General features: G+C 49.0%; 1 protein-coding gene across 14 annotated transcripts in view; it reads right to left on the reverse strand.

Annotated features, from left to right (window-relative positions):
- The window catches only part of Nav2 (neuron navigator 2), a 615,193-nt gene that overhangs the window by 213,807 nt on the left and 374,812 nt on the right, over positions 1–26,574 (reverse strand). For all 14 annotated transcript variants that reach the window (XR_012908349.1, XM_075953182.1, XM_075953180.1 and 11 more), the window contains exons 2-3: positions 18,406–18,523; positions 7,414–7,466 (exon numbers count right to left, since the gene is read on the reverse strand). Coding sequence is in view for 13 of the 14 variants with exons in the window: in XM_075953182.1 (XP_075809297.1) it covers positions 7,414–7,466; positions 18,406–18,523 (171 nt within the window). In the remaining variant the exon portion in view is untranslated. The remainder of the gene's footprint in view (positions 1–7,413; positions 7,467–18,405; positions 18,524–26,574) is intronic.

Consider the following 26,574-nt stretch of genomic DNA (forward strand, 5'->3'; position numbering starts at 1 on the left):
TTTATTGTGACCCTCAGTCAGCCCTGCAGAGCCCTGCATCCAAATTCCTCATTAAACTTAATAGAATGAACAAAATACACTCCTCATCCCGCAAGCTGTCAGGAGACTATAATGAACCACAGCGCCCGGACAGGGCTCATCTTAGAATGCTGGCTTGTCATCCTTGCCATCTCGGTGTGTTAGTCTCTGGCAGCATCCCACGGGGATGCTTCAGCATGCTATGAGTTACCTGTCCTATGAGTGGCATTTCCTAGCCAAGTCTTCTAGATCAATCCAGGAAGAATTAAGAGAAGGAAAAGAAGTTTCTAGAACACTGCTAAATTTTTCCAAACTCCTACAAAGAGTTTCCACCCTGATACCCAGCATGCCCATTGCTGCCTAGTTGAAGGTGATGGAACAGGAATAATACATGCAGACCTCCTATCACATATGCACCTGTGCCAACTCCTTCCTTTGTCTGTCTGTCTGTCTACCAGACATGTACTGAACGTCCGCTGTGTGTCAACCATCTCACCTCCAGAGGCTTGGGTAGCTCAGGTGAGAGATACAAATCTCCTAGAAGGATGGCTCTGGGGAAGACACACACACAAATATCAGGCACCTAGTTACATCAACTCTTCTGGAAACAGTTGACCTGAGCATTAAAGCCCTTGCTGCCCCAGAGGGGACACACAGTAGGTAATCCTAGGAGACCAGACAATGCATATCAAGGTACAAAACCTGACCACTCCCAGCCTTCCTCATACACCTTGAGGTGTCCATCAGTGGAACTAAAGGGGACAGTAACTGGATCCTGGGGGCTTTCTAGCTACTCTCGCGTGTGCAGAAGAAGAATGGAGAGCTAATAGTCTTTTTCAGGAAGCCTGAGCTCAGTTCCCAGTACCAAAGTCAGGAGGCTCACACCCTCCTGTAACTCCAGTTCTAGGAGATTTGACACTTCTGGGCTCCTTGGGCACCTTTGCTCACTCATCCACAAATCTACACACAGACACATACACACATAAATAAAAACAAACCTTAGTGGAAAAAAAAACAAACAAAGAGAGGCCTAAGACAAAGACACAGACATAGAGACTGCTACCACCTTTAAAATGTCATAGCACAATCCGACCACCAGCAAGGAGGAATGGCCACTGGGTGGGAAACCATGGATGCTGGCTGGCTGCCGCTGTTGGTCCTGACTTCTTCCTATTTTGCTATAAACTCTGAGTGGCCTCTGAGCTTTCCCTTGGTCCTTCACGGTTCTGTAACATGTGTGTGCCCTTAAAGCCACGTAAAAATAGACCCAGGAGCCTGGTGCAGAAGCAACTCAGCTGCCCAAGGATCTCAGACACTCCCAAGACATGCTGCTGGCTTGCTGGCAGCTGCCTGGAGGCCTCCTGGTCACTGTGCCTAGAAATCTGATCTGGTGGCAGATGTCCTTCTCCTGGCCCAGGAGGCCCTGTAGAGAATGAGGTTGAGAGAGCTGGCGCCCAGAGGCATCTCAACTAGGGGCCACCTGCCCCTGGCAGCATTTGAGTTCTCAGTGACAGGTCACCTCAGGCCTTTCCCAGAAACACCCAGAACCCTCCCTCCCTTCCTGGTAACTCCTAGCTAAGCCTGCGGGCCTGTCTCCAGGGTCCGTACACATGAAGAACAAGGACTGGTGTAGGACAGCACCATTTTTTTATTATGCCCCTTCTCCACATCAGTGAAGATCCCAACTCTTTCTCCTCCTGGGTGAATAACCTGTTTCCCCAAATATTTGGTTTCCATGTGCAAATAAAGATTAAAAATCATCCCTCCACCTTAAAGTCATGCTGATCGCCAATGTTGCCAGACTGATGGAATTTAGAATCACCAGAGAAACAAGGGCATTTCTGTGTCGGGGGGTGGGGGCTTCTACACTGGTTTAGGTGAGGTTGGAAGATTCAACCCGATATGGGAGGCACCACTGCATCAGCTGGGGTCCCAGACTAAATAAAAAAGAGACAGCGAGTTGAGTATCAACATTCATCTTTCCCTGCTTCCTGAATTCAGGAACAGTATGACCCAGATGTCCTAAGCTCCCACCTCTATGCCTTCCCCAAAATGATGAACTGTGTCCTCAAACTTCGAGCCAGGTAAGGTCCCCTGCCTAGCTGCCTCTGTCAGGCATTTGTCATAGCAATGAGAAAAGTAACTCCACAACAGTGTTGAGATTGGTACACAACTAGGTGGGCTCCTAGCATGTGGTACCAGAGGCGTAAATCGATGCTTGCTCACTGAGTTTTTTTTTTTTTGGGGGGGGGGTTGTTTCTTTCTTTCTCACATGGTCCAGAGAAGAAAGTGAGAAGCTAAAACTAAGTGGATTAACGGGGCCACACTGTTAAGAAGGCTGGACACTATGCTGAATGTGTGTTTCTGTAAGAACTTGCCTACCTTGACTCATCATCCAAAGAACTAACAGGATGAGTGATACCCCATGCTCGGCACACAGATCATCTTGTGGAAACTGTAAAGCAATGCTACCAAGCAGGTACTGTCCTGGTCCTGGTGATCAACAGAAACCAGTCCTCAGAGCTTAAATGACATACTTGGGACAGTGAGTGACCTCAAGATGTATATGTGCATTGCAACTTTAGGGGTCAGAAGAAACAAGAAGCCCTAATCCAATCACAGAGGAAAGAGATGGGGGAGGACCAGAACTGGCACCTGTTACCTTGGCCCCGAGGCCTGGTGCCACCTTCCTCCTTCCTTGGCTCCATCACTGTGTATCTCCAGGTACTGGCCTTGGAAAAGGTTGGCCAGGGTAGGTCTACCCTAAGCTGTCCACCCCTCTTGTAGCATCAATTCTGCTTTTATCACTTGTGAATGGGGGTTCTACACAGAACACTGGGCAGGGGTTCTTCCCATGGAGGTTGGAGAAGCTTGCAAAGTCCTGCCATCTCCTTGTCTGTACCTAAGTGCAGACTCTGTCTTTGCACCCTGGGTATTAGCATTTTCCAGAGGGCAGAGTCAGGAGTAGCGTCTAAGAAGGAGGGGAGAGGGAATTTGGGTTAGCCTAAGGTCTCTAGAGCCACAAGAGGACAATGGTCCAACCTCTGGGAATCTACGTTCTACTAAGCTATATGCAAAATTCTGGGTCTCTACCACTTGAGAATGTCTCAAGAGTTCTACATCCTTAAAGACATGAACCACTAAAATGATGGCATCAGCATCATCACCATGGAAACTGCCAAGGAGACAGGGAGATCACCTGCCAGCTGCAAGGAAGTGAACTAAGGAAGGATGTTTACCCAGTACTCTAACAGCCCATGGAGCAAACACTGTCTGCTTTAGTGTATTTCACCATTTTAATTATTATCAACTATCAAGATATTCACGGCCCCATTAGTTCACACACAAAAAACCTTTATGAGATGTGTGCTATTATCATTCCACTTCAGAGGACAGGAAACTGGAATCTTCAAAGATTAAACGATTAGTTCCAGGGCACAGAACAGCAGGAAGGAGCTGAATCTGCCCTGGCTCGCACCCCAGGCAGCCCTTGGTCTAGGTATTCCAGGAGAAAGCCGGAGAGCCACAGAGGGGCCAGTGGGCAGTTGGAAAGGTGGCCTGACTGGAGGGAAAAGCAGGCCTGAGTCCCCTTTCTAAAAGGTCCATCTCCATGCCTCCCCCAAAGGAGAACAGAAAGCCACATTGCTCAAAATAATGATTAAAAGAGAAAACCACAGCTTACCACTGACTAGTCTAAGGCTCCACAGGGAACAGAGCCCGGAGATCTCATGGGGACCGCGTTACAGGCGAGAAGGAGAACCCAGTGGCTGCTCAGCACCCCCTGGCTGAGCTCCAAGCAATGTTTTTCCTTCCAAACTAACACTTAATTCTGTTGAACAAATCATCTGAAAACCAAAGAGATGCCCCCTTTGTTGCCATGGCAACATCATACAGCCAAAACATTTCGGCCAGCTTTGACGCACACACAAGCTTACTTAAGGGTCAATGGGATATGTTTGGTGGGGAGATGGGGGTGGGGGTTGGGGCAGGGAATGCTGTTTCTGGAGATCTATGTCCTAGGATTTGGTCCCAAAAGCATCAAAGCCAGACTGAAACAAGCTAACAGACTCCATAAAAACAAGATGAGGTCAGGTTTGCTTTGGAAAAGTGAAGCCCTCGCTTTATCAATGATGTCAAGAGGTGGGCACTGAGGGTCATGGATGCTGAAGGGTGAGCATCAGGCTGCGTCCTGGGAACAGTACTGACTGATCTGGTGCCTATGCTTCTACCTGCCAAGGCAGCGCCATGGCAGCCACAGCCAACCAGGAATGGAAGGGCTTATAACCAAACACCACCCAGACACACAGCTGATGCTGACGGGAGAAGTCAATGACTCCTTCCTGCTGGGCTGAACTGCCATTCAGCTGAAGGTCTTGGATCTTTTCCTTCAGAAAGCTTTACTCTGGGGCTGCCCCAGATGCAGCAATCTGGAGGTGGAAAGAGAAGCAGGCTTATCCCAGGTCTAAGCAGTCCTCCATGTCTGTGAGATGTGCCATACCTTAAGTCTTTTTCAGGCCCCGCCTGTCACCATGGGCACAACAGGCAAGGGTAGACGCTGCAGAGCATCCAGAAGGGCTGGCAACTACTGCAGCCTTCCCAGGTACCTGCCTTAGAAACGAGTGCCCTGGGGTGGGATGGGCTAGAGTCCTGGTGTTCTAACTGTTCCCTTGCCCATTCATCTGACTGTCCTGTGGGTTAAGACCACATCTGGCTGCTTGCTATTCTCCTGGCTTAGTTCAGGACTTGGCACCAGGAGACATTCTGTGACTGTTGGCTGACAGACAGGCCAATAGGAGGCAATGCTATGTCCCTTTTGTCTACATGCCTCTACCCCTGGAATTCCAGCCCATTTTCTAGTGTTCTCACTTCTCTGTGCTTTAAAAGGAGGGTGGGACTCAAAGCAGGCTCTGAGTGTGGTTAGAGAGGAAACTAGAGCTTTTAGCCAGCCTGTGGGAGAGCATTGGAAGGGAGGGAAAGTGGCCTCTCTTCCAGGTTTGTTCTTCCTAAAGCTCACTGACCAGCTGATGTGTTATCCCCCTCTTGGAACAGTTGCTTTTCTTTAGTTCCTTTGCTAAAGACTCCTGGTGGATATTCCTTTTCTATATTTTGGAGAAAGTCACTCACCCTCCCTGTAGAATAGCCTTATAAGGTCTCGTCTCACTGTGTGTCATTTTCCCTCTACCAAAACAACAGCAAAAGGTCATCACTGATCACCCTAAATAATGTGTGCCGGGCAGTGGTGGTATCCACCTTTAATCCCAGCACTTGGGAGGCAGAGGCAAGCAGATCTCTGTGAGTTCGAAGCCAGCTTGGTCTACAGGGCAAGTTCCAGGACAGCCAGGGCAACACAGAGAAGGAAATCCTATCTCCAAAAACCCAAAACAAAACCAAAAAACATAACCAAAAAATGATAATCATGATGATGACAATGATGATGATGCCTGACAGTGAGATTAGCTTTTTAGGAACCTAGAGATGGTGGCTGGCATACTCTCAAATTATATTTGACAGGAGTTACAAATATTTCAACTGTCTGAACATTTACACAGATGTCACGCACCCACTCATGCATGCATGCACACACACACAGTCAGTCAAAGCAACACCTCTCTTCCTAAGTGACCCGGTAGCCCTGTCTCATGCATTTGTCACTGTTTTATGTCACTGTAAAGGACAACATCCTTGTTGTACGCATCAGCATCCTCCTCATCTTCAACAGAGCAGAATGGCTACCACATCCATGCTTCATTTTCCGAGACTCACATCATCTTTGCTAGACCCTTCTCTGCTACGTTTGCTGTCAGGCTTTGTCTGCGTCCCCACGCCAGACTGTAACCAATTATCACAGGCAATTATAGAATTTTATATTGCTGTTCTAAAAAAGAAAAAAAGCCACACTGCCCCCCTCCAAGTACGAACATAGCTGAGGGGAAGCCACAGGATTGCCTTGCTGCTGTGATAGTGTTTATAACAAACACATTTGCAGATAAAAATAAATTTTCACAGAAGAGTCCGAGATGGTGATATTTTCGAAGCTTCAAAGTAGACTTTAATGACAAGCAGCATCTCCAATGAACAGTGCAGAAAACACATTTGTGCCAAATAAAATAAAAGGCTGTCTACCTTCGAATGTCAGCTCTACACACATGACAACGAGCTAGGACCAATGTGCTGCTATCTGTCATGGAAGGAAGGAATGCCTTTCTTTCATGAAGATAGCCCTGTGTATGGAAAATGCTTGCACTAAAATGAAGTCTTCTAGTGTCCAAAATTTTTCAATTATTAATATACTAGACAGCTGCAGGAGCAGCTAGTAAAAATAGCAGCCAAGGCTTCCCAAGAGTCGGAACAGTTCTCAGAGTTCTGTCTGGGGATTTTCCTACATAAGGAATGGCTGGTCTGTGGATCAAACAAAAAGAGACAAGGCCTCCTGGGGCTCGCCCAAGAGAAACTTGCTTCAGAATGTAAACTGGAAAATCACACTCCAAGACACACACACACACCTTTATAATAAAAAGAGGCTTGGTGCATTATAAAAAGTTGTCTAGAAAGGCTACCTTCTGTCGAACTCTTCAGAACACAAACATGTCAGAAAAGTAGAGAGCTCGAGAAATGCCAGGCTCTCTGGAATCTCTGTGACACCTGTCAAGCAGTGAGGAGTCGGGTGGGGATGGAAACTGATTTTACGCCCTTCTTTACATTTCTGGAAGCGAATCCGTGCCCAGGTTTTCAGACATTCTACCAGGCTCTGGCAAGACGCATTCTCTGAGTGAAGCAATCCGTGTTCCCACATCACAGGACCCCATTCTCCCAACAAGTGACAGAAAGGAATTCAAAGACTTGGCAACAGGAGGAAAAAACACACCAGACTAACTAGTATTTGCATTTTTAAAGCTTAAATGCGTCTCACTAGCGAGGATGTCGCTAGTCAAGGTTGCTGAGCCACCGTTCAGTTATCTCTGACCGCCACAGTGCAGACTTCAGTCCTTCTCACTTACAGGCAACCAAACCATATGTCCCACACTGATCCGTAAGATCCCACCACCCCATCTGAATCTCTGCACCCCACCGAGGCAGAAATGGCCACAGATCTTCGAGCCATAGAGTGTCCATCGTCTGAGCATGCATGTGTATGATTTATTTCCAATATAAAAGATGTTTCATTTTTGCAGCCTGACAATCTCTATACAGGTGTCACGGCCATTTTTTTATAAATGCTAACAACGAATGTGTCAGAAGCAGAAAGCACAGCTACTTGGGGGTGGCTGATGGTGAATTAGCACAACCCCATGGAGCGGAGCTTCTGGTGTGAATGTTTTTCAAGCTGGTCGGGTCTCTCAGAGTCACAGCTTGTTAGCCTTACACAAACACTACCGATGGACCCACTCCACTTACCATTTGCGATCTGTTCTTTGGACAGCCATTGATGTCTTCAATCTTGTCGTTCGCTGTAAAGGGAAACACAAGTTAGCAAAACAAACAGCAGAGACACATTCGGGAATGACTGTCAGAGCGCCTGAGTCTAAGCAAGTCCTAAGGCCCACACTAGGGTCTGCCCGATCAAGGCTGTGTGTGAAATGCGGAGCCGCATGGAGCAAGCCTGGAGACTTACTCATCAAGCTGCCATCCTCCGGGGACAGCTGGGGCAAGGTCATCACCGCTTCAAGTAGAGACAACTGCACTGACGTGAGGGGACACTGTGGCAAGGCCTGACCTGGGAAACAGTTAGCTGCGATTGCTTAGCAGGCTACAAAGACACCAATTTAACTGTAGCCTCTCCCCAAGGACAGGATGGTTCTGAGAGGACTGGACCACTTCAGATTCAGCAAGGCTTCAGCAGGGACAGAAGCCAAATGAAAGCTGCTCAGAGCAGATGTAACCAGAAGTACCAGTGTTGCTTTGGCTGTCCTGACATCATGCGGCGGAGAGACAAATGAGGAAATGGAGAGAGTGAGACCCCAGAGCACCTTGACCAAGGCCGCACAGCAAATCAGTGCTGAAGGGAAAAAAGAAAGAGGGTGCACGGAGTAAATAGAGACAAAGTACTAATGAGGAAGGAAGGGCCAACTTCCTGCAGTGAATACAATTTACCACACAGCAGTAGGAATTTTCAGGAAATACAACCGGGGTATCTGCAGACAGAGGTCAGTGGGAGCAGCAGGAGAAAGCTACCGATGCTGCTTGTTTGCATCAACTCGAGTTCCTCAGCCATGTTGCTCAACCTCTCGAGGCCATATATTCCTTCTCTACGTATAGAAGATGATATCACCTACTTCAAGAGGAGCAATGAAAACGTGATGGCAGGGCACTGGAAACAGCAAAGGGCTTGGCACATAGTAGGTGCTTTGTATATGATAGCGGGGCACTGGTGAAACAGCACAGTACCTGGCACATAGTAGGTGCTTTGTATATGATAGTGGGGCACTGGTGATACAGCAAGCTGTTTGGTACATAGTAGGCACTTTGTGTATGATAGCAGGGCACTGGTGAACAGCACAGTGCTTGGCACACAGTAGGCGCTTAGTATATGACAGCAGGGCATTGATGAAACAGCAAAGTGCCTGGCACATAGTAGGTGCTTTGTATATGATAGCAGAGCACTGGTGAAACAGCACAGTACCTGGCACATAGTAGGTGCTTTGTGTAGCGTTAGTTTCATTCTAGTCTTATCTTGATGACGCCATGTGGGGTAGGCTCAGACACTCAGCTGGCTAGAGTTTCACATTGGAATCAGCCCCCATTCTTGTGCCCTAAGCTCCCATATCACTGGAGGACAACGTACACTGGGGTCTCTGCTCTCCAGCACTTAGTGTTGGCCTGACCTAATCTTACTGATCTCACATGGAACACCCCATCTCATTGTCTCCCCAACCCAGACTTTGAGAGCCGGGCAGACTGGCCAAGGCTACGTCTCACACTGTCTCAGAGCTCAAATATGCCTGCAAATCGAATTCCTCCCCCAATTCCCTCAAATTTCTCATCAGACTATTACGGATATAATAGCTATAACTTCCATAGCGAGGAAAGACTAAAAGCCATCTAAAAAGGATAATGGCATCTGAGCCTTGAAGACTTCAGAATTAGCCCCCTAGCAGCTCAGATTATGCTTAGGTTTCTTTTTATATTCTAGCTCAAGAGAGAATTCCAAAGACAGAAAGCAAGCTAGGGGCACGAGCCAGCCTGGTTAATACAGATTTGCTTGATTCATGCATGCCAAAATGATTAGATGTGCAGGGTGGCACCCACCAGGGGAATCTCAATCTTCAGAGATGGAGTCGAGGATTTTCAACTCTGCTTAAAGTCAGGACGCAAAGGAGTTTTCGAGAGCCTTAAGACTAAAGGAATATCAAGGAAAGAAGATCAACCATGCCCAGCTGGGGACTCAGTAGCAGAGGACTTGCCTAGCAAGCACAAGACACTGTGTCAGTCACTAGTGGAGGGAAGGGAGAAAGGGAAGGAGCTGGTCAGTGAGGGAAATGGCATTTCTTTAGTTCATGAGAAAACAAGTATTCAGAACAGGTTGCTGCCATATGAACCCCATAAGAAGAGAGATTCCCATCTGCCTTGTTTCCTACAACAATCTTGGGGCTCGGGGCAGCGCCTCGCATAGTAGTCATTCAGTAAATATTTGTCAGACGGAATGAAGATGTGAGTATTCGGAACATCTCAAGGAAGCAAGGCTTTGCTGCGGGTTTGGAGGCAGCTGCCCCTTTGTTGGGAAATACAGATGGGCATACTGAAGATAGGAAAATACCGAATACTCTCAACAGATGGCATTCCTTCACACGTGGGAAATTAGGGCAAGCACAGAGGCTGACCACAGTCAGCTTTCCGACGTTAGAGCTCATGTGTGGTCCTGGTGGATCGACGGCCACGGCATCTCCACTGTATGCTTGCGACACCCGAGTTGTAAACCACTGCTCGATAAATGCGCCTGATGCACGTCCATTTCACTGGGTTCTGATCAGAACCCACGTCACTGCCTCACCAGAGAGCAGGATGGGTACCCGGGAGGCTAAAGAGTTGCTTGGGGAATGAGTGGTAAGGAAGGATCCTGTTCAATGGAAACGAGAGAGTTTGGTCTAACGACTCCCCTAATTCTCACTGGCAGTCTGTCACATAAATTCACTCACTCCGTCTGTGAATTCAAACATCACAGCTCCTGTGACCCAATACTGCCATTCACAACAGCGCAAACAAACCCACGGGGCGCAGCCTACTTAGCAGCACTCAGAGAGTCCGCACAAAGACGCAAGTCAGAAGGCTGAGCCAAACTCAAATACTTCAAAGAGCAAGATTAAGTCTTGGGCCACCTAGTTTCTATTTTTATATAATTTAAATACTTCTTTACTTAAATCCCCAAATATTTCCATGGTTGTCATAAACACTTACAGTGTTAGGAGCAACCGTGGTTCTGTTGGCCCTTTAGAGACAAACACACTAACTTAGGGCAGGGGGTCTTTGGTTGGAGCCCCAAATCAGATAATCAGAGGAGCACACACTTGTGTGCAGAGTGCTCAGCCACGAGTAAACTGGCATCTTCTGAGAGCGATGGTAATGAGCTACTCCAGCACGTTCAAGCGCCCTTAACTCCACTAATGCGGTAAAGACAGCGGCACCAAACCCTGAGCCTGTCGATACCCCTCAAAGCACACAGCACGTTTTTACCAGCTTGTGATCTGATGTTCTGAACATCCCTGGCTACCAACCGACAGCCCAGACAACAGGGAAGGATGCTACTGGCTTACATAGAGCCACACAGCAGGTCACTGACAGAAGGGGGCCGTACATTGTCTGGACTTCTGGGATAGAGGGGTCGGAGGAAGCCCCCCATGAGTAAAGTCCGGAGTAGACAGCCATGCCAAGGGCTCCAATGCCTCAGTTCCACAGGGGTGGCAAAGCCTTACCCACGTGAGGCGCGAGAGGGATGGCAAAGTTTTCCTCAGTGGTCCCGGTGTGAATGTTTGTGAGAGCCTGTGGGATCTTCCTGTTTCCAAGGCGCAGGTCCCCACTTGACTCCCCTTCTAACTCGTCACCCCCATCCTTTCCTCACTCATCGGTTTTCTCTCCCCTTCTCTCCCTCCAGGTCTTTCTGGTGTCTCCCCAGAGTGACAGCAAAGTAAACAGATGGAGGGCGCCCACGTTTTCAATGGACTCACCCAGCTTTCCTGGCCACGGCCAGTGTCTGGGCACGGCAGGTAACGAACGTGCAGCATATGACCCAAGATGCTCATGCCAGCAAGACTCTGAGCACCGAGACCCACCCACCCCCTCTGCAACCAAAAGCCAGGTCTTCAACGGCAGCGCTTCCTACCATGGTACGGCAACCTGGGGAAGCGAGGGTCACAAACAACCTAGCATTCGGAGTCGGGTGTGTGTGTGTGGGGGGGGGGTGCCTGGGACACAGCAACACAGGGAGAAAGTGGGAAGGTCCCTCTTGAAGTCATATATCTCATGGCACTTCAGAAATGAGCTGGTTCTGAGGCTGAAGCTCGACATGCCCTGGGCTCTACCAGGGGATCTTGTGTAATGCTGCCCTGTTGACACTGCCCCCATCCTCAGCTTCTCCTCATGGACTCCTCTGCCAGGATCGCCTTCCCTACCTTATCTATCCATCTATCCATCCATCCATCCATCCATCCATCCATCCATCCATCCATCTATCTACTGTTTTTCGAGGCAGGGTCTCTCTATATAGCTCTGGTTGTCTTGGAACTTGCTCAGTAGACCGGGTTAGCCTTGAACCTGCCTCTGCCCTGGGAATGTTGGGATTAAAGGCATGTACTACCACTGCCTGGCACTCTCGCCTGCTTCTTGCTACCACCATCCCCCCACCACAGCTAAGCTGAGGTCCATTTTCTCTCTCCCTCCTCCTAGCCTTGTTTTATCTACATAGAAACACATTTTAAAAAATGAGTCTTACTTTATTATCCTTACTTTTGACACTCCCGTTATGCCCTCTGGGTGGTCTTGAACTCCTGGGCTCAGCCAGTGTCTACACCTTAGCCTAGCATGCAACTGGTATTCTGCAGGCGTCCTGACACACCTGGCTTGAATCATTTTAGAGTAAGCAACACAGATCACATCTGGAGCCCCTTGTACTTCGGTGTGGATTTCCGAAGAACATTGATATCATCTTCCATGGTATGATCACAAAACTCAGAAAGTTTAGCATTTATACAATGCCAGGACTCCAATTTTGTCAACTGAATAAAGACTGCCCGAGAGGGCATTTTAACCCCCTCCAAGGCTGCAGGCAGAGACCACACAGTCCACTTCATGGCTGCACCTCCTTAGTCTCCTCCATCCTGGCATTGTTTTCTCACTTTGTCTTGCAAGGCCTTGATGCTTTTGGGAAACACAGGCCAGTTTTGCTTTAACATTTATTTTTTTTTAACAGAATGTTCCATAGCTTGGGTTTGTCCGTGACTTCTTGTGATTAGTTTCACGTGCTTTATCCCAAACCGGAACATAACTGAAGTAAGGTCTACCCTGTTCTTCCCAGGGTACCATATCAGCAGCCAATAACCTCCATTGCCCTCTCACCGGGGCTGCGATTCTGATCATGTGGCCGTGATATGGGATGACAACCCCCTCCATAGCAGCTAGGGTTCATCTTGCATGCATCCTTTCTTTGCATGCAGCATAAAAGATAAAACCTACGTGCTATGGAAGAGAGAGAGGCTAGTCCTGCCCTCACCAAGCTTTCTCCAGTTTCAGTCCACACTGAGGGCTTCATGGGAGGAAGGGCGGTTTATCAGTGGCAGCCTTCTCTTGTATAGTCCAGATCTCTCTTCTCCACTGCTGGGTTTATATTAAGTTTCCTACTTATTATCAGCACACAGTCCATATTTCACTCCATTGTTATAATCCACTAGTATCACCAATTCATTCCAGCACCCAGATCTGACTGTTCTCCGCAGTCCTGGAGTCTAGACGTGGTCCTTAAGAAACACTAAGGAGAGATTCTGCTCAGTGAAAAGACCACTGTGTGAATGCAGGCATCACCGCCATCACCAAGTTCAGAGGCAGAAATTTCATTACCAGTGTGATTGCATGCGGAAGTGGGGCTGATGTGGGGTGATTTAGTTGTGAGAACAAACTCTTCAGGAATGGGATAAGAGAGACCCTTACAAGACAGGCTCTGAAGAGCCTTACCACCACCACCCCCTCCGCCATGCCAGTCCTAAGTCCTCTCAGTTTTTCCTGAACCTCACTAGATGCTGGCCCCAGATCCAGAGCAGACAAAGCCCAAGACCACAGTAGGTGGAATGATGGCGGTCCTTCTAGCTGTGGCTGGGCAGCCAGGGGAGGAAGTATCAGAAAAAACTACTCTGCCAGGCAGTGAGGCACCCGTCTTTAATCCCACCACTCAGGAGGCAGAAAGGCAGGGGGATCTCAGTGAATTTGAGGCTAGCCTGATCTAAAGAGTGAGTTCCAGGACAGCCAGGACTATTACACAGAGACACCCTGTCTCGACAAACAAAACAAAAACGACTCTGGAACATGAATAGGAACACAGCAGCTCAAGGGTAGCCGCTGAAGTCCAGCACAAGTGTGGCCGGAAGGACTCTAACTGTGGAAAATTGCTGTGTGGATATACACTTGCACGCATGAGTGTCACATGCAAATACCTCTATATTTTGTCATAATGAGCATATAAAGTGGGGAACACTGACTTCAGAATTCAAGAGGAGTAATGCAGGCTATAGTGCACACCAAGATTAGAAAGTGGTGTTCCTCCCCTATCAGGAGATCCATTGGATAGTGGTGTGGCTTACATATAAAATTTGCTAGCCTGTGATAACACACTTTTAGTCCCAGCACTGTGGAGGCATAGGCAGGGGGATCTCCATGAGTTTCAGGCCAGCCTGGTCTACATAGTTGAGTTCCAGGACAGCCAGTGCTGCATTGTAAGACCCTGTCTCAACAAACAAAACAAAATGAAACAAAAAATTTCCTCCACAGGCTCCTGTGTTTGAATACTTGGCCCCAGCTGGTACATTGTTGGGGAAGGCTGTAGAACTCTTAGGAGGTGGAGCCTTCTGTGAGAAAGTGAGCCACTGGGGGAGAGACTTGAACTTTGTAGTCCAAGACTGCTTTCCATTGTCCTTTCCTCCCCAAGTATGGATGCAGTGTGAGCTTCCATTTTCCTGTTGCTGCCACCACATCATGACATGGTGGACTGTATCCTTTGGTAACGGTAAGCCACAACCACCTGCTTCTCCTTCCGGTAGCCTCTGCCCAGTGTTCCATCACAGCAACAAGAAAGCCACAAAGATCACACGCGGTCCTAGAGTTGCTGACACTGGAGGAGATGCGCTGCCTTCCCACTTCCGACCTTGTAGACCTCTGGGCATGCGCAAAGCGCGGCCATGAACCCAGGCATGCGCATTCTGGAAAACCACGGTGAGAAAGTACACGGCCTTCCTGGGGAAGCCACCCAACCAGAGCTGCCCTCTTCTGGAGCCTGAGGAGCCCCAAGGACTGCTGCTACATGGTGAGGATCCTTCACCTGAGACTCTGAAATCCAAACTGCGCACCAAAATCCTGAACTTTTGGAGCATCAACCTGATGCAGCACAGAGAAAGCTCCACACCATTAACCTTTGGTTGCACACACAAAATTATCTATAACACTAAACAAAGCTATCTTCAAGGCATGTATACAAAGCATCTATGAAACATAAGCTGTCTTGCTTAGACTTAAAATATTCCCAACATATCACATGTACATGGAAATGTATCGAAGTCCAAAAATCTGAAATCCAAACACATGTAAACCCAAGCCTTGGGATAGGAGAAAACTCTGTCAGTACTAACCTGAGCCTCCGGAACCACAGATCAGCAGTCTAGTTCCAAATGAGCCATTCATCTGAACAGACTCAGGAAAGCATCCGGTGCTCCTGGGCACTGATCAAACCGATCGCAGTGTTTGGGAAACTGACAGTACACATCCTACCATGAGTCTCTTTTGAGGTGGTGGTAAGCGTGACTAATCACCTCTGACACCCGACATCATCTTTCCTTTGCCTACTGTTCTAGACAGCCCCTACGGATTGCTATCCTGGAGCACATCCATTTCACATGTTTCTTATTTGATCTGTAAGTTGCATTTCATGAAACGTCCACGGAGAACAGAAAACAAGTGTGGCTGACCCACTTTCAAGCCAGAGAATCAGCTGGGGAGATGGCTCAGTCAGTAAGTACCTGACGTGCAAACATGAAAACCTGAGTTCAGATCCCCAGAAGCAACGTAAAAAGCCAGACATAGTGGTGCGTGTCTATAACCCCAGCACCAGAGAAGCAGAGACAGGTGGGTCCCCCAACGCTCATTGGCCAGTCAGTCTAGCTGAATTAATAAGTGAGGGGGCAGGACAAAAATCTCTGTAGTTATGAATATAGAGGAATAGAAGACCAGAGTTTGGTTCCCAGCATCATCTAGCTGGTTTACAACGGCTTTTAACTGCAGTGCCCTCTTCTGGCCTCAGTGAGAATGCATGCGCTTATGTTAATATGCAAATGCGTGTACACACACATACACAAGCAAAACATGAATCTTCAAGGAGAGTAAATAAAGGTGGAGTGTGATTAGGTAAGGTACCCTACATCGACCTTTGGCCTCCATCCACGCGCATGTGCATATACATGTACGCTCACCCTATGCACACACTTACACACCCAGTGTTAACTAATATATACACCAAAACAACAAAGAGAGACAGAGAGAGAGGGAAACAGAGGCACCAGAAGCAGAGTGAGGTCCTGCAACTGTGAGGCATCGACTAAGACAGAGAAAGAACTCTCCCTCCCATAGCATCCTTTCTTCATTTTCTCCCTTGCTGACGGCTGAAACCTGGGAGGGCTCCCAACAGGATCACACGGCACCACCCCGAGATATAGCTAAAGGAGGCCAGGTGCCAGCCACAAGCCTGCTGACCTCGAACCCCAGATCAGATACAGGTCACAGTTTCAACAAGGATACAGACAGGTAGTGCAGAAGCCTCCAGATGTGAGCCCTGAAGACCCATCTCCATCCCCGAGGATGGCATGCGGTGTGCTGAGGTGCTCAATAAATGGTCATGGAACGGAAGTGAAGGCCGTGTCTGCACCAGATAAGAAGTCTCACACAAGCTCCTCAGCCTCCCGGAGCCTCCACCACCCCGGCAGTAAAGTGGGAAATCTACTACCTACTTCCCAGGAGCAGAGGAATCTACACGAGAAAGGAGTCTTAAAGAATGTGAAGTGTGCAGGAACCAAGAGCAATGCAACAGTGTAGGTGTCCTCCCACCATGCGTGCAGGGGATCCATGCCTATACCATCCTCTCCGAGTGTGGGCAGGACCTGTAACTCAACCTTATGGAAGAGTCCATCCCACTGGGACAGCTGCTCCAGAGACCGGCTTCCCTTGCTTGCCACGGAAGGACTGAGACTCCTGTGTGGCTAGAAGCTCGAAGAGCAGATGCTGGGAGGTTAGGGTGCTCTCCCGCTACAAGTTAGCAAGAAGCCAGGACCCAGAATCCCACAGTCGCAAGGAAATGAGTTCTATCAGTAATTCAAGTAAGCGTGAAATCAGACCCTTTTCCAGCCAGTTCCTACATGAGGATGTGGCCCTGAACAAGCTGTGACCATAGCCTGACCTAGGTGGTGCATGGAAGCCGTGAGGCAATAAAGATAAAAGGGTTTTTGTGTGTGTGTGTGTGTGTGTGTGTGTGTGTGTGTGTTGTGGTGGGGGAGTTATCTGTTTGTTTGATTTTTCAAGACAAGCTTTCTCCGTGTAGTTCTGGTTGTCCTGGAACTCATTCTGTAGACCAAGCTGGCCTCAAACTCAGAGATCTGCCTGCCTCTGCCTCCAGAGCACTGGGATTAAAGGTGTGTACCACCACCTAAGGCAAGTTGTTTGAAATGGCTGTCTCTGTGACAATTGGTCCAGTGCAGTGGCATTTCATTGGTATTTTAATAAATAAAACTTGCCTGAAGGTCAGAAAAGCAAAACAGCCACCTACTGGCTCTTACCTCGACCTCAGTCTGAAAATGGCAGTCCTACCTCCAGGAATCTCAGAAGGAGACTGAGACTTAGAGCTGTCTCCTCCCGTTTTATAATCCTCTCTAGTTCTGGGATTAAGGGCGTGCACCACTACCACCTGGTTTCTGTGGCAAACTAGTATGGTTACTGGGATTAAAGGTGTGTGTCACCATCCTTGCCTGGTCTGTAAGGCTGGCTCTTTTACTCCTCTGATCTCCAGGCAAGCTTTATTTATTAAAATACGAAAGAAACGCCACTACAGTCCTACAGTCTAGGGATCTGGCAATGGTGGTGGTGGTGGGAGCTCCAATCTCAGAAATGAAGGCTAAGGTAGAGGGGATCCTCTCTCTCTTTCTGCCAGTGGCAGTACACACTTTTAGCCTAGGCCCACTGCCTGTGGTTCTACGGATCTCCCTGCAAAACATTAGCACAGCTTCAACCCTGAAACCCACTTACTGCTCACGGCTGAAGGAAAAGCAGCTTTTTTACAATAGCCAGAGGAGCTGGGGCTCCGTACGTTCCCTGTACCTTCTTCCCTGGCACGAGTGGGCTTCCACAACTGATGGTGACATCAACCGATAATGCTCACTAATAGACCGCCAAGACGACTCTCAGGCAGGACTGCAGACTCAAGGCATCTACCCACTGATATGCCTGCCCCTCCTGGCTCCGGTCCAAGGCGTGAACATTCCATTCTTCAAGCTCTTTTGCCCTGGTATTAAAACCAGAGACCACTACCCATCTCTTGAGCTTTAGTTTTTGATTTCTCAGCCCCAATTAGGATTGACAGGATTAAACAGCCCTGTGTTTTCTTTTCCTTTTAGAAGTATGCCCAAAGTTTTCCAAAAACGAATGTGTGAGCTGAGGAAAGAGAGTCAGACAGGAGGCAAACACCAGGTACAGTGTCCCTTTCAAAGCCCCAGCTTTCCCCCTCCGACCCTGGGCATTCTTGGCCCTGAGATAATTAAGGTGATTCTGTGTGATTGTTCTTCTTTGGGGAGCATAGGCTGGCCTCAAACTTACTATGTAGCCAAGAATGGCCTTAAAAGTCGGATCCTGCCTCTATGTGCTAGTTCGTCAAAATGGTATGCTGACATGCACCACCGTACTGGGCTGATGCAGTGCTAGGGATGGAACCAGGGGTGTGCATGCTAGTTGAGCATTCTACCAAGCAAGCCATACCTCTCGCCCTGTGGAATTTTATCAGAAAGAACAAGCTGGGCTCCACACAATCAGAATCGAAAGAAAACAGAGAGAATGGTCAGCATGTGGGGGCAGAGACGTCGGGGGTTCCCATTTCCTCAGCCCACTGTACTGCTCTGGACTGTCTTGGCTAGATGTCAAAGGGAAATATGAACTTACCTACAACCTGGATGATCTGGGCCAGGAGCACGCCATCAGTCACATCTTGCTGGAGGTCCTTGATGAGGCGTTTGTGGCCAGATTTGGCGAGGTAATGATTGGCCCAATCGGTGTAGATCTACAAAAAAAAAGCACACAGGCAACTTCAGGAATCTGGGGAGAGCCCACGAAAGGGTCAGAGGCAACTGCTGGGACCCATGCCTGGGTGCCACAGTCACTGCCCTGCCGGTACTGGCAGCTGGCGAACTCCGGAGCCGCCAGAGCCATTAACATTCAGGGCATTGTGCTGGCTAGGCATTCAGCTAGCTGCAACAGTCCTGGTCTATTGAGAAGGCTGTGTCAGGGCCTAGGGAAAAGCTAAAGAGAGCATCAAAACATGCAGAGACCTGAATAGGCCAGGGGACAAGGAACTAACGGTTTGTCCCAGACAGCTCTGAGACACTGCAGCTCTGAACACAAGCGGGGCCTCTCTCACCCCTTCTCATCTTTTACACTTTATGGAGAAAACGTATGGGGAGGTTACCACCCAATGGGCCTCTTTGAACAGGCCATTTCAGGGCAAGGAGGGCTATTGAGTGAGCAGAGTTCTCAGGAGCCTGGCTCCCTTGTGAAGCAGCCGAGAAGGAAAGACAGAGTACTGCCGTCACACACGTGTAAGCGGAGCTATCCGTGGCCTCGCCATCACTGAAGATTTAACCAGGCTAATTCACAGCCAGCAACCATTCTTTACTGTCGTGATTCTACAGATAAGACCCGGCCAATTCCAATACCTGCTGTGGGACCTTCTTTCCCTGGAGAGATAGATGTCAAACCTTATAAAGGACCAGCTACAAAAGTATGAGCGTACCGGTGTCTAACTTGGAGAACCAGCGGATTTGCTGGGCTTGCTTACAGAACACTGGTGATCTCAAAGCAGCCGTGACTCTGATAAGGCTCGTCTCTGCATGATGACCACTTCCCCATGGCTGCAAAGATGTCATCTTTCTGCAGAGTATACACTTTAGCACCTCCCTTGGCCACAGAGCTACAGGCGATCGCGGAAGAACTATATACAACTGGCCAGGAGGTAGATAGGGAGCAGCTGGAATCTCAGCGGAGGGTCCAGAGATCCTCTCTCCCCACTCCTATATCAGCAAGCAGAGAGCCAATCTTGTGGGGCTCCTGTGAGTAGTCACAGAGTACTCTCAAGAGGACAATGGCTGATATGCTCAGGGGGGCACGCTACCATGTCCTTAAATACATTAATGTGCAGAGTGGCCCAGAAGGCAGAAGCAGGGTGACCCATGGGAGAGCAGATCCCTTGGGGGAGGGGGGAGGTGCAGAACACCTGCTCTTCTACGTCACAGACTCCTCAGAGCAAAAGGGTATTTTCTTCTCAGAAGGGAAGCAAAGAAAACTCATCCAACGCCAGAAAAGACTTCCAGATATTTCCCCAACGATTTAGAGAGCTATGATTATTGCTGAGCTTGTAAGGGAACGTGGGGTGGGGATGGACACGTAGGTTCTTGCAGCCTGTGAGGACCATTCTCATTCAAACACCAACACACTTAGCTTCATCCCTCATAAAATGGAGACTACACCAAATATAAGGTGGTACTGGCAAGTCGTGGCCCAGACTATTGCCAGCGGGGCACCTGTTTCTGTTAGTAAAGTTCACGGGACACAGCCACATCCTTTTGTGGTCTCTGGCTGCTTTGGTGCCACTAAAGCAATGCTGAGCGGCTGTGACAGAGATCTTCGGCCCACAAAACCTCAAATATGTGCAACTCGCTCCTCCTAATAGAGCGTGCCAGTCTGTGCTCCCAAGAGCAAGTGAGCTGACATGCCTGCACGGAGCAGAACACTCAGCAGCAATCACTACAATCCGGCCCAGGAAAACTCATCAGCTCTCCTGTCTCCACACTGCTGCTGCCTGACCCACTCGGGGCTTCCCCGGCTCCACTCCAGGGCCTGCCCTTCCATGAAATCACTCTGTGTTTCCTGATCCAACCGCCAAGTCCCCAGCACCAGACGTGGGCAACCACCACATCTGGCCCATCTTCGCATGTCTGGCAGAGCCTCCCAGAGAAGTTGGCACATGGCAGGAGGCCATTCTGTGCCTGCTGGCTCAACCTGAATGGAATGAAAAAGAGCAGGTCTTGGGAAGGTGATTACCCACGCAAACTGAGGATATGGGCTCTTGGTGAGTCTTCAAGCCAGAATTTCTTTATAAGTTAAAAAGAGGTAAGGAAGCTGGAAAGACGGCTCAGATTAAGGGCACTGGCTGCTCTTCCAGAAGCTGGGGGGGCGTTAGATTACCCCATATAGTGACTTAACAACCATCTGCTACACAACCTCAGCTCCAGGGAGTCCAAGCCCCTCCTCTGGCCTCGGCAGGCACTGCATGCAAATACTGCACATATATACAGGTAGGCAAAGCACACAGGTACATTAGAAATGTTTTGTAAAGAGGAGAGAACAGGTATAATGGCTATTCTTGGTTGTCAACTTTACTATATCTGGAGTTAGCTAAAACCCAAGTAGCCGGGTACACCTGAGAGGGATTTTCCTTGAAGTGGGAAGTCCCACCCCAAATCTGAATCTTGTGAGGTCCACCTTTGATCTGGGCCACACCTCCTGCTATCAGCCTATATAAGGACATGGAAGAAGAAAGCCGATGCCTGCTTGCCCTTACTCCTACTGGCAAATTCATTCCTTCTCTGGCATTAGGGCCTATTTCTCATTCTTCGAGATCCCAGCATCTACTGAAGAACAGCTGAGACATCCTTCCTCCTGGACTGAACAACTACTGGGATCCTGGACTTTCTATCAGGAGATAGCCATTGTTGAGCCTGTAAGACACTCTAATAAATCCCACGTATGTATGTATGTATGTATGCATGCATGTATATAGATAGATGATACATGATAGATAGATGATACATGATAGATAGATGATAGAGATAGATAGATAGATAGATAGATAGATAGATAGATAGATAGATAGATAGGATAAATATATTAAAGGGAAACTAGCCCACTGAGCATGTGACTCCGGCAGGCCTTGCCCTTCTCCCCTGTAGCCAGGTGGTAGTGGCACATGCCTTTGATTCCAGCACTCAAGGAGGCAGAGGCAGGTGGATCTCTGTGAGTTCGAGGCCAGTCTAGTCTAAAGAGTGAGTTCCAGGACACCCAGAGCTGTTATACAGAGAAATTCTGTCTCGTGGCAGGGATGGGGAGGAGAATCTGGCTGAAGGCAGGCAAGCTTGTAAAGCATTTTCTTCATTAATGATTGGGAGGACCACTATTGTGGATGGGGGATACCCAGGCTGTTGGTCTCAGGTTGAGCAAGTCATGGGGAGCAAGCCAGTAAGCAGCACCCCTCCATGGCTTCTGCATCAGCTCCTGCCTCCAGGTTCCCGCCTTTGTTTGAGTTCCCGCCCTGACTTTCTTCCATGCTGGACTATGATGTGAAGGTGTAAGCCAAATAAACCCTTTCCTCCCCACCTTGCCTTTGGTCATGGCATTTCATCACAGCAACAGAGCCCCTAACTATCCATCCCGGACCCACTCCTTAGCTTCAGCAATTCTGCAACACTGGCTTAAAGTGTGTTTGGAAGTTTTCAAGCCAGGGAGAGAACCTGAGGCCTGGGTAGCCAAAACCGTGTCTCCAAGGCTCTCCTTCTCCCAAACTATCGGTCTTGGAAGCGACTGCTGCTTTTTGCAGACGTTCAATAATCCTTGCTTGGCCCCAAGAGGGGACCTTTGAGTTTTCAACACAGCAAAGTTTTAGTGGGAAAGAAAGAACAAAACCACCATCCCCAGTTGGATTTCAAATCACCAAACTAGTCCAAGGTAAAATGGCCCCAGGACAATCTCACACTGGTGCCCGAGCAGACATCCCTCCTCCAGGTCACTGACCTCCATGTCCCAACCCTCTACCCAAAGCTTCTGCATGCACAGGTCATGTTCCTAGAGAAGTCTCTGTCAAAGTAAACAGGAGAGGGAAGGGGAGGAGGAAGGCCCAGGCAGCAAATGGGGGTTTTCTACAGACCCTGGCAGGATTCCAGAGTCAAGTTCATTTGCCCCTCGCACCATATCAGTCTCCGTCATTGGAGTTGAAACCCAAAGGGGAGGCTTTTGACAATCAGTGAAGTCAAGGATCTGATTACCAGAGAACACTGGCACTGTGTCTCTAAGATTGAACTGCAATTAGCTCTCAAGTGAGGGGAGGCTGTTCTGTAATGAGGAATCCCACAAAACAAACAAACATACAAAAACAAAAAACCAAAACTGAACCAGCCGGGTGGTGGTGGCGCAAGCCTTTAATCCCAGCACTCGGGAGGCAGAGACAGGCGGATCTCTGTGAGTTCGAGGCCAGCCTGGTCTACAAGAGCTAGTTCCAGGACAGGAACCAAAAAGCTACAGAGAAACCCTGTCTCGAAAAATCCAAAAAAACAAACAAACAAACAAACAAAAAAACCTGAACCAGTAGAGCTAGAATGGAGGCACAGGGAGCAGGCTAGAAATACAAGCTGGGGCTTCTAACAGAAGGCAGGGTACCAAGAGAGTTATTCCTGGGAACTGGAGTAAGAGGTGTCTTGGAAGGAAATACCAACACTGAGCCTGGTGATCAGATAGAGCAGTCATCTGACATCTGCAGCTGCTCCCTGCGCGTTCGCTGTGAAGGAGACGCTGCTGTCTGGCTTTGGGTCAAGACTTTGGTCACACTATCAAGAATACATGCTTCCCTTGCCTTAGTACTGTGCAGTCAAACGTCTTGGCTCTGATTACCCTGCACGATGAAAATGATCGCGTACCAGTTGATGGCATGTTCTCACAGGTTTTGGCTATAGCAAGGCCAATGCTTAAAGGGAATAAAAATGCGAATTTCTTACCCAGGGTAAGGGTGACACATGCATTTCTGCACTGCCAGCCGACCAGAGAGAAAGGGGCTGAGCGCAGAGAAGCACAATCTTCTGTTTGGGGCTGTGCAGCACAGTGGAGCTGGGCCAGAACACCAGCTCTGCTCCCCGGTTGCTCATTAGAGTTCTCTTCTGCCCACTGTTCTTAGAGCAGCCTGATACCCAAGCTCCACTCCCATCCTGGACATGTGATACATCACTCTATTCTCTCAAAGAGAATATCTGCAGCCTCAGATGGACATGTGGACCAGGTCCAGCTACATTTAACCTTCCCAGTTGTGGGTCCTTCGGTGGATCTTGTACCCTGTGGGCCTCAGTGTCCCTAACGATGCAGCTGCCACACAGGTGTCTCAGACACTTGATGAAATCGCATATGTAACCAGCTAACACAGTACCAGTGTCTGGCACCCTGCACTAAACACAAAGCTGTTGTTAATACACAAATCAGACGCTGGGCTTTAGAGGAAATGCCATTTCTGGTGGCAGCAAGAGGCTCCTCTTCCAGAACCTCATGTTTTTTTTAGCTATTCAGTTGGCAATCTTTCCAAAGAGATTACATTGAGAACTATAACAGAGCCTGCTTTTAATTGCCACAACACATCCAGGGGCATCACTCCGAACACAAGGTTGTTGTGATGTACCCTGGGATGCCCTTAGGGCCCTTTAAGTTGGAAAGACTCTCCTTTAAAGACTGGCAGTCTTTGAACATCATGTATTGCGAGCAGCCTGGTAGGTAGAGGCCTACCACCCCAGCAGAGGGGAGGCAGAAACAGGAAGACAATTTGAGGCTAGCCTGAGCTATATAGTGGCCTAACTCAGAAAAAACAGACCAGGAGTTGCTCAGTGTCTTGACATGACTTAGCCTCAAGGAAAACACACAGGTGGGGAGACCCTATGGGCCTTAGGGCTGATTTAAAGGCTTGACTCCTCTAGTGTGGGGACCCCATCATAAAGCTGGACTGGAGAAGCACTGAGATGTGACTGGGTTCTCTGTACCCCCCGACTTGAGCACAGGTGCACCCTACTGCCAGCCTCTGCTCCTGGGGTACACCGAATAGAGCCAGCAAGTAGCACAGGCATGCATCCCTGTCTGGACTCAGAAAAAGGCAGCAGGTATAGGGTGGCACCCTCTGTGTTCCCCCCTCTTACCTGCAGCAATCTTGCCTACATCACCACCAAATACATTTACTCCCACCACCCACCACCGTGCATGCCTTAATTCGCAAGGGACTGCATGCAAGCACAGAGCAAGGCACTGGAGTGGCCTGGCTGTGTGTTAATGTTGACTTTAGTCTGTCACCAAGAGCTGGGCTTTACCTGAGGGCGGCACGTGTGCCTCAGTGCACTGAGCAAACACACCATATGGACACTTGGCAAGCGCGGGATTCCTTTGTTCTCATCTTGCCTTTGAGGAAGGTATCATTCCTCCCAAACGAAGATACTAAGACCTTGTGACAGTGAACTTTTACTGTCAACTGATCTGGAATCACCTAGAAGACACCTGTGAAGATCTTCCCACAGGGAATTAGCTAAGGAAGAAAGATTCACCCTGAACGTGGACAATACCATCCAATGGCCTGGCGTTTCGGGTTGAATGAGAAGGGCAAAAGGAGAAAGCAAACAGAATGTCTGCATCTGTCTCCCTCTGTTGGAATTTATAATAAAATAGTCCCACAATAGCCCATATCTAGTATCGGAGACCACACCCAAAGTGGGCCAGCATCCCAAAGGCCATTAGCTGAAGGAGTTCCCATAGCATCCCTCTGCTTCCTGGCTGTGGACCCCAGGTGATCAGCCGCTCGGACTTCCACCATCACCATTCTCATAGTCAAAGACCCTTCTTTCAAGTTGCTTTTTGGTGGGTATTTGGTTGCACTCTGAGAAAAACTACTAGTATAAAAGCCAAGGATTTCCCCAGTGCAGAAGAGAGTGGGCAGGGGTGGCTGGGGTGCCTAAGGGTCGGGCACCATTTGTGAGGGGCTCACATTGAAGCCACAGGCCACGGGGGGGGGGGGGAGATCACGTGTCATGGCAGTGTGGGAAAAGCTGTGAGAGGGGATGGTTGCATAATTCCTCACAGCGCCGCCCGTCCCTGGGAAAGGGGCCCGGACACTTGCCACTGCATACTGACAGACCTATCTGCACAGGGACGCTGACACTTCCCATGTCACCAAGGAATCAAGCAAACATAATTTCACAACGGCATCGGGAGAACAATAAAAGGCCACTATAACACACGGCACCTTGGCAGAGCTGTGCTCAGGGGTGAAGTCCCCCTTGTTCTTCCCGTCTGTGGGGCTAGGCTGACTTGGGACACTGTGCAGAGACTGCTGAGGTTGGGCCTGGGAAAGCCCCAGAGTCACACAATGGCAGCATTGTATGCTGGGAACATGAACAAGCTACAGGTGAGTGTACACAGCGACTCCACGAGTTTGGAAACCCTGCCTTTGGAAATAAATAAGAAAATAAATAAACAAACAAAGCCAGGCTGCTGAAGGGAGGGATGTGGGAGGGACTGGCCACATCTCAAGGATGAACAGGTGGGTGTCTGCTTCCTCCATGCCCCAGTTAATCCCCACACAATGCCCAGGATCATCCTCCCTACACTCTGCTCTCCCGCAGCACCTGCTGCTCGGCACCACACTCCCCAAAGTGCTGGCCCACTCACTCACCCGAGCACAGCCACCGAGGTATCAGGGGCACATGCCTCTACCCAGGCCTGCTGTGTGCCAGTCGTGATTGTCGTGATTGTCGTCTCATCTGCAACCCTCCCCACTGCAGGAGGAGCGGGTGGGCAGGAAGTCTCGTTGGCTAGCCTGAACTTTCTGAACACCTGAAACACTTCCTGGCACACAGCAGGAGATCGTTAAACTGATGTTGAATAAGTAACTGCCCTGTGTCTCCAGCAGCTTGACTGGGATTGCGATCACCAGGAGAACACGCCTTGTGTGTGTCTATGAAGGAGTTTTCAGAATGGCTTAGACGAAGAGGCTCTGAATATGGACAGCATTATCCCATGAGCTGGGGTCCTGGACTGAATAATACCGAGACTGTGAGCTGAACCGGGTCAATTACTCTCTGCTTCCTGATCTGGATACAATGTGTCCAACTGCCTCCTGCCCCTGCCCTAGAGAGCTGAACCCTCCATTGTGAGCCCAAATACATGCTTTCTCTCTGAAGCTGTCAGCTACTTAGTCACAGCCATGAGAAAAGTAACCAATATAAAACAGGAAAAAAAAACAAAACAATCAAAAACAGGCTCTGA

This window comes from Microtus pennsylvanicus, chromosome 18, assembly GCF_037038515.1.
Source record: "Microtus pennsylvanicus isolate mMicPen1 chromosome 18, mMicPen1.hap1, whole genome shotgun sequence".
NCBI lineage: Eukaryota > Metazoa > Chordata > Mammalia > Rodentia > Cricetidae > Microtus > Microtus pennsylvanicus.